The 12,070-nt window shown below is 29.6% G+C and overlaps 1 protein-coding gene across 1 annotated transcript; it reads left to right on the forward strand.

Annotated features, from left to right (window-relative positions):
• The first annotated feature begins 6,614 nt into the window (after positions 1-6,614).
• Positions 6,615-10,416, forward strand: LOC113869972. Its single transcript, XM_027506554.1, has 9 exons — positions 6,615-6,854; positions 7,250-7,333; positions 7,426-7,674; positions 7,963-8,098; positions 8,231-8,393; positions 8,510-8,638; positions 9,373-9,567; positions 9,933-10,055; positions 10,303-10,416. Exons 1-9 carry the CDS (start codon positions 6,677-6,679, stop codon positions 10,414-10,416), a joined length of 1,371 nt encoding a protein of 456 aa, XP_027362355.1. The 5' UTR covers positions 6,615-6,676.
• Positions 10,417-12,070: the final 1,654 nt, after the last annotated feature.

Consider the following 12,070-nt stretch of genomic DNA (forward strand, 5'->3'; position numbering starts at 1 on the left):
TTTAAATTATTAAAATTATATGAATTTTACTTTTACTTTAATAAATCCTATTTAAATTATTGTAATTCTAATGAAATTTAATCAATGATTAAAATTGTGTTAAAAAAAAGCACGTAAGAAGAATATTCCTAATTTTTCTCTTCTTCTTTATCATGAACCTATGTTATATCACCATAATGTTGAATGGATTGGTATGATCACATTAAGCTGTTTGTTTTTCACGTGACTGTGCAAAATCAAAATTGATTCACATTATTATCCCATTTCATGCATAAGCAGAGTTAAGGGTACTCTTTGTTTGAAGTATTAATTATTTGTTCAGCTAAGTTACAGTCGTGCGTTGTTGTATACTTCTTATTTAACTTTCAATACAGCGAACAATACTGAATTGTTTTTTCAATCATTGTAGTTACATGCAACACTTCCTTTGAGATAATTGACTCGCTATGTATAATCATAAAGTAATTTTAATTTAGACATGCCAATGCCATTTTTACTAATAGACATAATGAGATGTTGCTCACAGAACATAGGTATATATGTATAATAGAATCTCATCATTCATTGTTTTGTGAATACTAGGAGTATATGCATTAAAATGATCAAATGAAGTGTTATGACATTAGCCCACCAAAAGAGAAACAAGAGGCGCAATTCATGGATAAAAGGTAAGAGGTTAAAAGGTTCAAAATCACCCAAAATATAGTTAAATTGACAAAGTAGTTGATAATCTAATCCAATTTGATGGGGCTTAATTGATAGGCACTTAGGCAAGGGTAATAAGAAGTAGTGGGTCCATGAACATGAGCATGAGCATGACCATGACTTAGACCCATGAGTATGTGAATAAAAAGGCAAGGAGGAAAGGGTGATTGTCAATGATAGCCTTTGCTTGATGGGGAACAAAAGAGAGAAAGAGAAAAGAAGAGGAGGTGGAGGTGCCTTGAGGCTGGTGGGTGTGTCTCATTATACAACTTTAGACAAACATGTGATGCATTTAATTATGTCTATGCCTCTAAATGTTGTGGTCCCACCCCTTCCATTTATTGTTTGAGGACTCTCTATTTGTTAACCTATGCTGTTGCATAAACATGTCAACTTTTTGTTAATCTTTTACTATAACCATTTATTGTTTAACATTAATTTTTACATTGAAATGTTTAACTTTTTTTAAGTGTTTCACTTTATTTGAGAATAAGTATGTTTCGTTTTAATACCATCACACACCACAAGCAGAAGCAATTGAGAGGAAAAGAAAACACTGGCAAGACTGTCCATGCATACTTCATATGTTAGATACTTCTTTCTTTTTTATACAAGATAGTTAATTGACACTTAACTTCACTTTTCATGTTCTCTTTTTTGTTAAACACATCACTTGTTTTGTTTTTTTTCTTTTTATCCTTTACAAACGAGATTTTGAAAAGCAGTGTTCACCTTTAAAAATTAAATTTCAGTAACTTTCAGAATATAGTTTTGTAAAAATAGTGAGGAAATAAATAACAATGACGAAAAAACTTTCTAAAACCATTTGTGGGCCAAATTCACTGGCCATTTTGGTAGAAGCCCAATCACGGACCAGCATATTAATTGATCGTAATTGAGGAGGAAATGCATACGGTAAAGGCCCAAAAACATTTGTTCTTACTGAAAATTAAAAAACCGGGTACCAAAATAGGCTACGTTCACAATATTTTTGGGTTCTTAATCTATGTTATTTTTTGAACAAAAATTAGGTGAGGTATTTTAAATATTTTTACTCTTATTTTTAATTAAAATTAAAGATTTATTTTGACTTGAACCAACCCTATTTAATGCGGAGTATTATAATATAAGCTGTTGAAGTAAAAATTATATATAACTTAAATTAAACAATAATATTAAAATATTATAGGTATTATACTTGAATTTTGTACATAAATTTTAAATAGTGGGAGATATTTGAATATAATTTTCTTTTATAATCATCCAAGTTCCTTATCACTGTCTCGGATGTAATAATGTTATATAATAAAGTAAAAATAAGATAAAATCATAAAATTACACATTCCCACAACAAAGAGCTGGCTTATCATAAAAGATTTATATTTTCTTTTACAAATTAGCATAAAGCTTTAACATTGAGCCAAATCAACAAAAATTGAAAGCATGAATTTTCTAGTAGTTTTGTTGTTGGAAAGAATGCGATGAAAAAGAAGATGACAAGAGAAAAATAGGGTAAAAGAAAATAAGAAAAAAAGATAAAAAAAATATTAAAGGAAATCTTCAAAATAGAAAATGAGCCTCCACATTAAGGAGGAAAAAAGAACATCACAAAAGGAGGAGAAACCCCTAAAAGAAGTGGCTTTTTGTTCTTGGTCCATAAAAGAGGTGCTTTTTGGGGCTTTTGTTGGGTCTGTTATTTTTAAAAAACATTGCCTATAAGTTAAGAAGTATAAAGCAGTCCAACTTAAGTTATGTTTTAGTGTTTTTGACAAAAAAGAAAGTTATGATTTAGTTTATTCTTTTACTATTTGAATTAAAAGAACAATTAATATATGTATTACAAGTCTAACTATCTGTAATTTAATTTATAGATACTTGTAAGGAAAGAAAAATAATTAGAGACCATAGCCTACCCTAAACATAATTAATAATACCAATATGCATACAATTAAATTTAATGTTGAGAAAATAATTTAATTTGTGATGATCATTAAACGTATAAAATCATATTTTATATCTATAGAGAGAGAGATTTACTTAATTTAAAATATAATTAATCTTGCACATTGTTTAATATGATTTTATTCCACCAATTACTATAACATGATTATTAAATTTATGCAATTTTTATTCAATACACTGCTTTTTTTCTTTCTGTAAGAGGTTCATCGATTCTCCCTATCAAAGCTAGGCTGTTATTTCTCACAAGTGATTTTCCATGGGCTTGAGTCCTATTATAAAGGCTCCTTAATTAATCGTAGATTTTAGACTTGTTTACCACTTGAGATCCCAATTTGATGCACTGTTAATTAAACCAGAAAAGCACACTAATTACACAAGATATATAGTTTTATTGCAAAACAAAGATAATTATATTGGTACAACCCTTATTCATATGATTGTGCAATCTGGTTTCCGAAGTTTTTAAGTATGTTATGTTTTATTTTTCTTTCCTAATGGAGGTTGTTGAAGTGGAACTGGTGTAAAATAATCAAAGAGTTATCACGAGAGACAGGGTCTTTTAGTGGAATCTTGTTATTGCTGATAGTAGCTGAGTGCCTAAATCAATGATTAGTTTGGTGAAATGTGTTTTATTGGAAAACCCATAACTTGATTGTTGTTGGGGATGCTTTATGATTCTTAAACAATAATTTAACTGTGTATCATTTGAAAAGGGCTTTTAGATTGTTAGGCAAAGCAGCTTTTTCTTCTGATTTGGTCTAGAAAGTCTAAAATAACTTACAAAAGGTTAAAGAAAGATGTTTGGGATTATTGTGGTTAATATTTAATTAATTTACGTAGTTGTTAGCGGCTGTGCCCTGTCTGTTTGCAATTGTCATAATTTCCTTTTTTCTTGATGCCATTTTCATACAACATTGACATTTGACAAGCCACATAAATTATTAAAGTGTTATATGAATTAAAACCATTCTACAATGTGCACGAATGCATGCCATTCTAATTAAACATTTTGACTAATTGCTTGGTTAAAAGCTAAATAAACCAGGGACATTAAATAGGAAAGCCTTTCTGCAAAGTAGTTTGGTTAAGTTCCATTAATGCACTTCATAACCTATAGTATTGTTTATTTCTTCATTTGTTAGGTATGATAGGCAAGAATATTGACTTAATATCCTGCTATGTCCTTGTTACTTAGGACACATTCAATCATTCATTTGTTCTTCTTATTTCAATTCAAATGCACCAAATATTATAACAAAACAGTGGCAGAGCCATCAGACAAATTTGTTTAAGGGACAGGACCTCTTAGTTAGCTACACTTTCTTTGCCTACATATACATAATGGCATATATAATTATTATCATGACATTTTCCATTCGCCTAAACATTAAAATAATATTGTAGCCTTTGAATTTTAAATTTAGTATGTATGAAAAAAAATATATATTTGCAAATATCCTTTGAGTTTACATTATATATTGAATTTGCTTAATCAGGTGATGGGTCGATCAAATTAGTTTGAAAACTAAATCTTATGGTTGATTATAACAAAACACTTTCACAAATAGGTCGATTATTATTATTTTTCCCAAGATCAATGTAATTCCTACTATTTTCCATTTAAATGCAAGGTCTCTTTTTGGGATTATGTATGTGTTAGTTAAAAATTATCATTTAGGCAAAAGTCCTGTCGCTTACCTGCTGCATACCAGATGTGCACCCGTTATTAGCTACTGAAAGTATTGCTACGCTGCCATGATTGTGACCTTCCATGCTTTACATTAATTCGTTTACACAAAACTAATAATTTGTAATAAAATTTGCCTATTTTAATTATTTAAAATTACTTTAAAAAGCTGATAACAATCTTTTATATATTAAATAGTAAATATATCATTGATTAGTTTATTTTAGAGTTCTTCTCCCATTTAAGTCTAAACACATAACATTGGAACACATAAAATATGCGTTTTTTCCCTATGAATTAAAGAGCAAATTTCCGAGACTCTAATAAAACTTACTTCTTCGCATAGTTTTTTTTTTCTTGTTTGATTATTTTGGTTTATTTTTATATAAATAAAAATTCCTTTTTATTTAAAAAATATTTATATGTCAGGAATAGAAAGTGTTATATATATATATATATATATATATATATTATAACTAATTATTTTGAAAATTTTAATAACAACACACTTTTAGTTTTATATTGTATGATACTTGTTAACAAATCAAACTAAAAAAGCATGAAAATATCATTACCAATATATCATAATGTATTTTTAACATATAAGTATGAATACTATTTGAGGGTTAAAAAAAGTATAATTAAGGGAGTGGTTCCTTAACATGTGATGAAGCAAAAGAATATATTTATAGTTGATTGATTAGAAATAGAAAGGGAAAGAGATTTGAAAGGATAGGCATAAAGACTCAGACAACAAAGTAGGATCCGAATAGAGCGGAATTGGGTGGGTGGGTGCAGTTGTGAAAATCTTCTCTGTCTCTCTTTCTCTCTCTTCATTTTGTTTGGAACCGTCTTCTCTTGTCTTCTCTCTTCTCTTTTCTCTTTTCTTCTCATCCCTCAATAACACACAAATAAGGCAAAGCAAAGGAACAAAAACACACAGAGGAATCTTAGTTCCTTTCTGGGAACGACGGTTCCTCTTTTATTTTATGCTACCTCCTCCACCACCCTTACCCAGGTTCCTAATTCTCTTTATTATTCCTTATTATATGTATAACGCTTTTGCATTTTATTATAAGCTTTGTTTCCTTCGTGCATGTGCATGTCGGGTATTGCATGCCTTCTTATTCATCAACGTGTTGCTTCTCTCATATAAGTTCACGTGATTTGATCATGCTGTTGTTTCATGCACGTTAATTGGTTGCTCCTACAACACTCACCACGTGTTTGTAGGTCTTTGTTCATGTCATGTATGAAATGTTGTGTATGATGAATCCTCGCCACGTTATCTTTTGTTCCACAATTTTATTTTTATTTTTTTGTCTACGCTTGCAAGCCAAATCCTTGTTGTATTTGTGTTTTTTTTTTTTTTTTGTTAAGAATTTAATCTAACGTCAGAAAACAAGGATAATGATGAGTGCACGATAAAAGAAAGAAAAAGTGAAAGATACGATAAATAATGCTGTGAATAATAATAATAAACGTATAAAAGAAAATAAGGTATAAGAAAGAGAGGTATATCATAATGATAATCCAAAAACCGAGTAATTAATTATTACCTTTTCATTTACATGTTTTGGAATTGGTGATAACAACAATAAAAAACCAAATATGCTTTTGATTTTCTTTCTTTACTTTTGGTATTAGAAATATTGTTCTTATATTGGAAGGGTATGTGTATTGATTTATACTACTGTTTTCTTCATTCAGGTTTTTTTCTTCAAATTAACGTGGTGTGCAGGAACAGCTATGTAATCGCCTCGATGACATTCATCTGATAATCAATCTCAGGTGAATCATCGTCTCTTGGTTCAGCACGTTGAACTCTAAGAGTGCTAATTTTTTGAGCTTAAGGTATGCATATATGTGTGCTGCTCGATTTGATTAAGGGTGCGTTTGGGTAATAGCTGAAATTTGATCATGAAATCTATTGAAATAAGCTGATTTTTTATAAGCTCTTTGAAACGTATCCTAGGTTGATTTTTCAAATATCCTCACATAAACAATAACCACACCCTTTTCCTTTTTTATGTATGTTCTTCCATATTTTATGCTAAATTTGATTGCTTGTGTGGTTGCAAGGTTCTTTCTTCTGGGAGAGATTAATCATAGACACACAACCTGTGTCTATTTTATTGTGATATATATAGTTATACATCACCCCATAAGAAAAACAAAATGTTGGCTGGATTAGTGAAAAAAATAGCTTCCAGCACAATTGGGAGCTGTGCCTCAAATCCAAATCGAAAGGACAGTGCTCACAAAAGAAAGAAACACAAATCTGGGAAGCGCAGGGGAAATATTCCCACTGCACTTCCTGATATGCCTTTGAAAAGGGTTAGCAATGCTGGAAGCCGTGTGGGAGACTTCTCTCTCAGTGACTTTGTTCACATGGACTTTGAGAAGGGTGCTTCAGCCACTTGCAGATCAGAAGTTTCAAGCATGAAGATTCATCTTACGCAGCTTCAATATCATAGCCATAGTCAAATTGATGCAAATGGTATGTTTTTAACCCCCCTCTCCTTGCTGCAATGCAAAACTATAAGGAGATTTGTGTTAAGACAAAACTTAGGTGCAGTTATTTAGGTGTTATTAGTATTGACAGAAATTAGGTGTAGTTCTCCATGACTTTTGAAATTATTTTTTCAATAAAGGTCGGCATTTAAAGTTGGCATAGGTTATCAAGGTAAAATTTTAATTTTTATTAGAGAATAACACTAAAAGAATACGAGAAACTATACTTAACTTTTGTTGTATTAATTAATGATTGTCTTAGAGAAAGTAAGAGTTAGTGACAAGTGAGTAAATTATCATGATTCATTTTGGTCCTTTGGTCATTTGTAATTTTTATGGTTTTTTGTAAGCATGCTGAGCATACATATATATATTATGCAGGAAAATTACAAGAAGAAGCATGGTTTGACTCGGTTAGCATTCTAGAATCTGATTCAGATGATGACTTCAGTAGTGTGCATGGAGGTGAAGCATTTATGTTTTGTAGTTCCCAGTGCTTACTTCATAATTAGTAATTGTTCATGGAATTTATCTGTTTCTTCCTTTATGATTGTCAGATTGTTTTCCCTTTCCGGCCAATGCTTTGGGTAGTGTTCCAAATACTCAGTTACTTCAGTATGAAAGTGCATCCTGCTTTGTAGATTCAGGGTGTAAATATGAGGAGTACTATGAAAGCTACCTCAAAATAGATGGAGGTAACTGTAGAAATGGAGAAAAAACTCAAGAAAACAACTCAAAGCAATCGACAGTTATCATGCTTTCTGTTAAAAGGACATCCATTGATGGAAATGACAAAACTCCATCATGTAAGTACCCAGTATGTAATATTTTCCCTTGTTTTTATTCAATGTTTTGGCCTTATGTTCTTTTTATAGACTTTATCTTCTAAAATTTTTCAATATTTTTCAATGTTTTTATATAATAGTTCAGTCCATGATATTATGTGTGTTGCACTATTTGTTACGTCTCTATGGTGAGTTAGTTTTCTAAATCATTTCAACTTGTTAAGGCAGTAAACCATTAGGAATTTCATATCAATAATATATCCAAACTTTTCAGAATTATGATAATACTAATAATATATGGATGGACAGGTTCATCTGAGAAATATCTTTACCGTCCTAGAGCTGGGATTCAGGTTCCAATTTCAACTCAAGAAAAGCCATTCCCTGGTTCGTGGTCTGTGGTTTCACCTTCAGTGTTCAAGCTTCGGGGTGAAAGCTTTTTCAGGCATGTTAGAGAATTGTATTTGTCAAATTTTTTCCCTCATTTTATGCACATATTCATCCATTAGTTAGTCCATTGATTTTACTTTTGTTTCTTCTGAAAGATTGATATTGTATACGATAATAATTTGTGTAGAGATAAGCAGAAGTGCCCTGCACCTGACTCCAGCCCTTACATACCAATAGGTGTTGATTTATTTGTCTGTCCAAGGAAGATAAATCACATTGCTAAGCATCTTGAACTTCCTGTTGTCAAAGAACATGAGACAATGCCGTCCCTCCTGATTGTTAATATACAGGTTTGCTCTTGAACATTTTCATTTTTCAATTTGATGAGGGCCTTTAGCTGTTGTTTTTCTACTTGAACAACATTAAAGAATGCTTACATAGTTTAATTATGTTTATTTTGCTTCAGTTGCCAACATATGCTGCTAGCATGTTCCTTGGTGAAGCCAATGGGGAAGGCTTGAGTCTTGTGCTGTATTTTAAATTGTCTGAGAATTTTGAAAAAGAAATCTCACCAAATTTTCAGGAGATGATTAAGGTATTTCCTCTTGTCAATAGTTACTTGATTAAACTTTCAGATTTGCAAGTTTACAATAAAGAAATCCTTCAACTGCTGCCAGATTTCTTCTTACATTTCCTAAAGGCTATAATCTCAACATTTGATTGAACTATCCTTTCATAAATTATTCATTTCCTTGCACTCCAGTACTTTTCCATATCACTAGTTACACTATGTTTTCTACAAGGTCTAATCTGTTTCACTGATTATTATCAAGGAGTGCAATTGTCAACTCATATAAGGGTTTTGAAACTTAACTGAATTCTGTTTTTTTCAAACTTGTCTAGTTTAGTTTAAAGAAACAAAATGGCTGCTTATAACATGCTTGATTTGGTTAACATCATATCTGTTTGGAAAACCTGTGTCCTATTCTACTTACTTTTTTAAGGATTAATCCTATTAAATAGAATAACCTCTTTTGTTTTATTTCACCATAAGATGTGCATAGATATTTATTTTGTTAGCCCAAGTGTATTATCTAGATATGTATGTATTAGAAATTGGTAGGTACAATTTTGAAATACGTTCTTAGTATGACATGCTTGTTATCTTTTTGTGTTTCCTTCCTAAAATTGCAAAATCATTCTTAATTCCTAATTTTCTGAACTTAGTGAAAAAAAATGAAATTCCAATTTGATCTTGCTGCAGTTTCCTAGCTTCTACCTGAGTATTTTTTTTTTTTCTCAAGTTAAATGACATCATTGGTTTTACAGAGCTTAATGGATGATGAGATGGAAAAGGTGAAAGGGTATGCTAAGGAAAGCACGGTTCCCTATAGAGAGAGGCTAAAAATTTTGGCTGGGCTAGTTAATCCAGAGGACCTTCTTCTGAATTCTGCAGAAAGGAAGCTTGTACATGCCTACAATGGCAAACCAGTGCTTTCACGTCCTCAGCATGATTTCTTTAAGGTATATACAAACTTATGTCATGTTTGGAACAAAATATCTGTCTACTTCTAAGCTAAAGATATGTATGAAATAGCAAATCCTTAACATATTTATGGCACTCACATTTTTATATACACCTTTGGCTATTTTGTTTAAAATGTTTCGATCTAATATGATAGAACCTTGGAATCCCTCCATCTATTAAGGGGCTCATTTGACACCCTTAATGGTGTCTGTGATAAAATTTTATATTGATATTGGATTGGATAACTTCCAAACTAGCAATAGCATATCTGAAATTCTTTTTTCCCTTAACATTTCTTTGAGCATATATAGTATGAAGTTCACTTATATTTTTACACATTATTTATGTATATTCATCACAGGGACCTAACTACTTTGAGATAGACCTGGATATACATCGCTTTAGCTATATATCGAGGAAAGGACTTGATTCACTCCGAGACCGTGTAAAGCATGGAATACTTGATGTTGGCTTAACTATCCAGGTATATATTATCAACTAGTTTCATCATTTGAGTGTTGTTAAGTAAACATGATAGAATATTATAATTCCTAAAATAATAAATTAGCTACTTATGCTTCTTATTTTGTTTATTTTTATTTCAAACTCACTTGAAAGATAAAATTTATACAAGTAACATGACAGAATGTTCTTCCTAGTTGTTCTTTCCACAGCAGAAAAATGTGAGCCATTGTCCATTTTCTAATATCCCTCTTGTTATGCTTTTGCAGGCACAAAAGCAAGAGGAACTTCCTGAGCATGTGTTGTGCAGCTTACGATTAAATAAAATTGATTTTGTTAACCATGGCCAAATCCCTACCCTTGTCACTCTTGATGACAATTGATTCAGCAGTGCGTTAGTTCATCAATGGGGGAATTAGAAAAAAGAAAAAAAAAATGATTGATTCATATTTTGAAAGAATTGGGTGCCAAATCTATTTAATTAACCACGGGAAACATAAAAATAATAAACTAAAAGGGTAGAAGAGAAGCAAATTTGAAGATATTTGACCCCTTCCTTATATGCAAGATTGATTATTTATTTATTTATTTATAATCTTGTTATGAAATCATGGTATTAAAGTCCTGTATGTTACTTTGTGTTGTGTCAAATATTAGATATGACATTTAAGCAATATTTGCACCAAAAATCGCTTCTCTACACGTAACTACGTCCGTTCGATTCATTTTATTTTATTTTTGGAAAAATTACTTTTATTTTGAAAACACTTTTAAAAAAATAATGCATTTGTTCAAGCTTTTGAAAATAAATAGAATCTAAACAAATCAGTTTTTTATTATTTGAAAATTTTAATTGATTAGTTTAGTTTCTAAAAAAAACTAAAATTATAGTTACCTTTTAAAATAAACAAGTGCTTTTAAAAACGTAACCAAACAAAAAAAAATAAATTGTATTTTTATATAAAATCTCTAAAATATAAATATATGCTTTTATATTTTTTCTATTTTTTAAAATTTAAACAAATGAGCACATTTAAAAATTACATCTAAATAACCACTTATCAAATAACAAAATTATTTTTATGTAAAAGTAAGATAAATAAATATTAATTATTAATTTTATTGAAATATTTAAGATTGAAATATAAAATATAGGAATTTATATATATATATATATATATATATATGAGTTTTTTTTGAATAAACATGTAATATTAAAAAAATTAATTTTAATTATATATGATTATATAGTTAAATTATATCTTTTTACTCTTGTATAAAAATGTTTTTTACTAGATAATTTTTTACATAAAAATTATGCTTAAAGGCATATTTAAAAGTACAAATTAAAAAAAATGTATTCTTGTTATTTAAAAAGAGAATTACTACATAATTCTTGTAAATTTTACCTTTTTTACAAATAAACATCTTAAACTTTAGTTATACCTCAATTGATCTCTAAACTTTGTCCCTTTTATAATCAAATGCCCTAATCTTTAATTTCATTTTAATTGATTCTTAGACTTTATTAAACTAAAAGTATACTTCCCAAACTTCAATTTTATTCAACTCAATCCTTTTGATTCACAATTGACAAATTCGTCTTTTGTGATTCATGTTTTGATAACGAAAAGGTTTTGTGATAAAATAATTTACTACATATACATACTAATCTTTTTATCATTGATTGTTTAAAATGTATTGTATTCATATTTATTTTTAATACAACATTGTCCTTACATATCCTGCGTTCGTATTTTAGTTATACAAAAGATTACTAATCAATGTGACAAATAATCAATCTAGTTGTAAGATTAAATGTGCATGTGAATCAATACAAATCAGTGAACCTAAACCTAAGACTTATAAGCTAACTCGAGTGTAGTTGAATTGAATAATAAATTTTAAAAAAATAAGTTTTTTTTTAATATATTGAAGACACAAAATTGAATAATAAATCTGTATTTTACTCTTAAATAAATTAACTCAACCCAAATTTGATAAACTGAAAAAAAAAAGAGAGGGTAAAGTTAGGTT

Source organism: Abrus precatorius, unplaced genomic scaffold (assembly GCF_003935025.1).
Source record: "Abrus precatorius isolate BTA unplaced genomic scaffold, Abrus_2018 Scaffold6, whole genome shotgun sequence".
NCBI lineage: Eukaryota > Viridiplantae > Streptophyta > Magnoliopsida > Fabales > Fabaceae > Abrus > Abrus precatorius.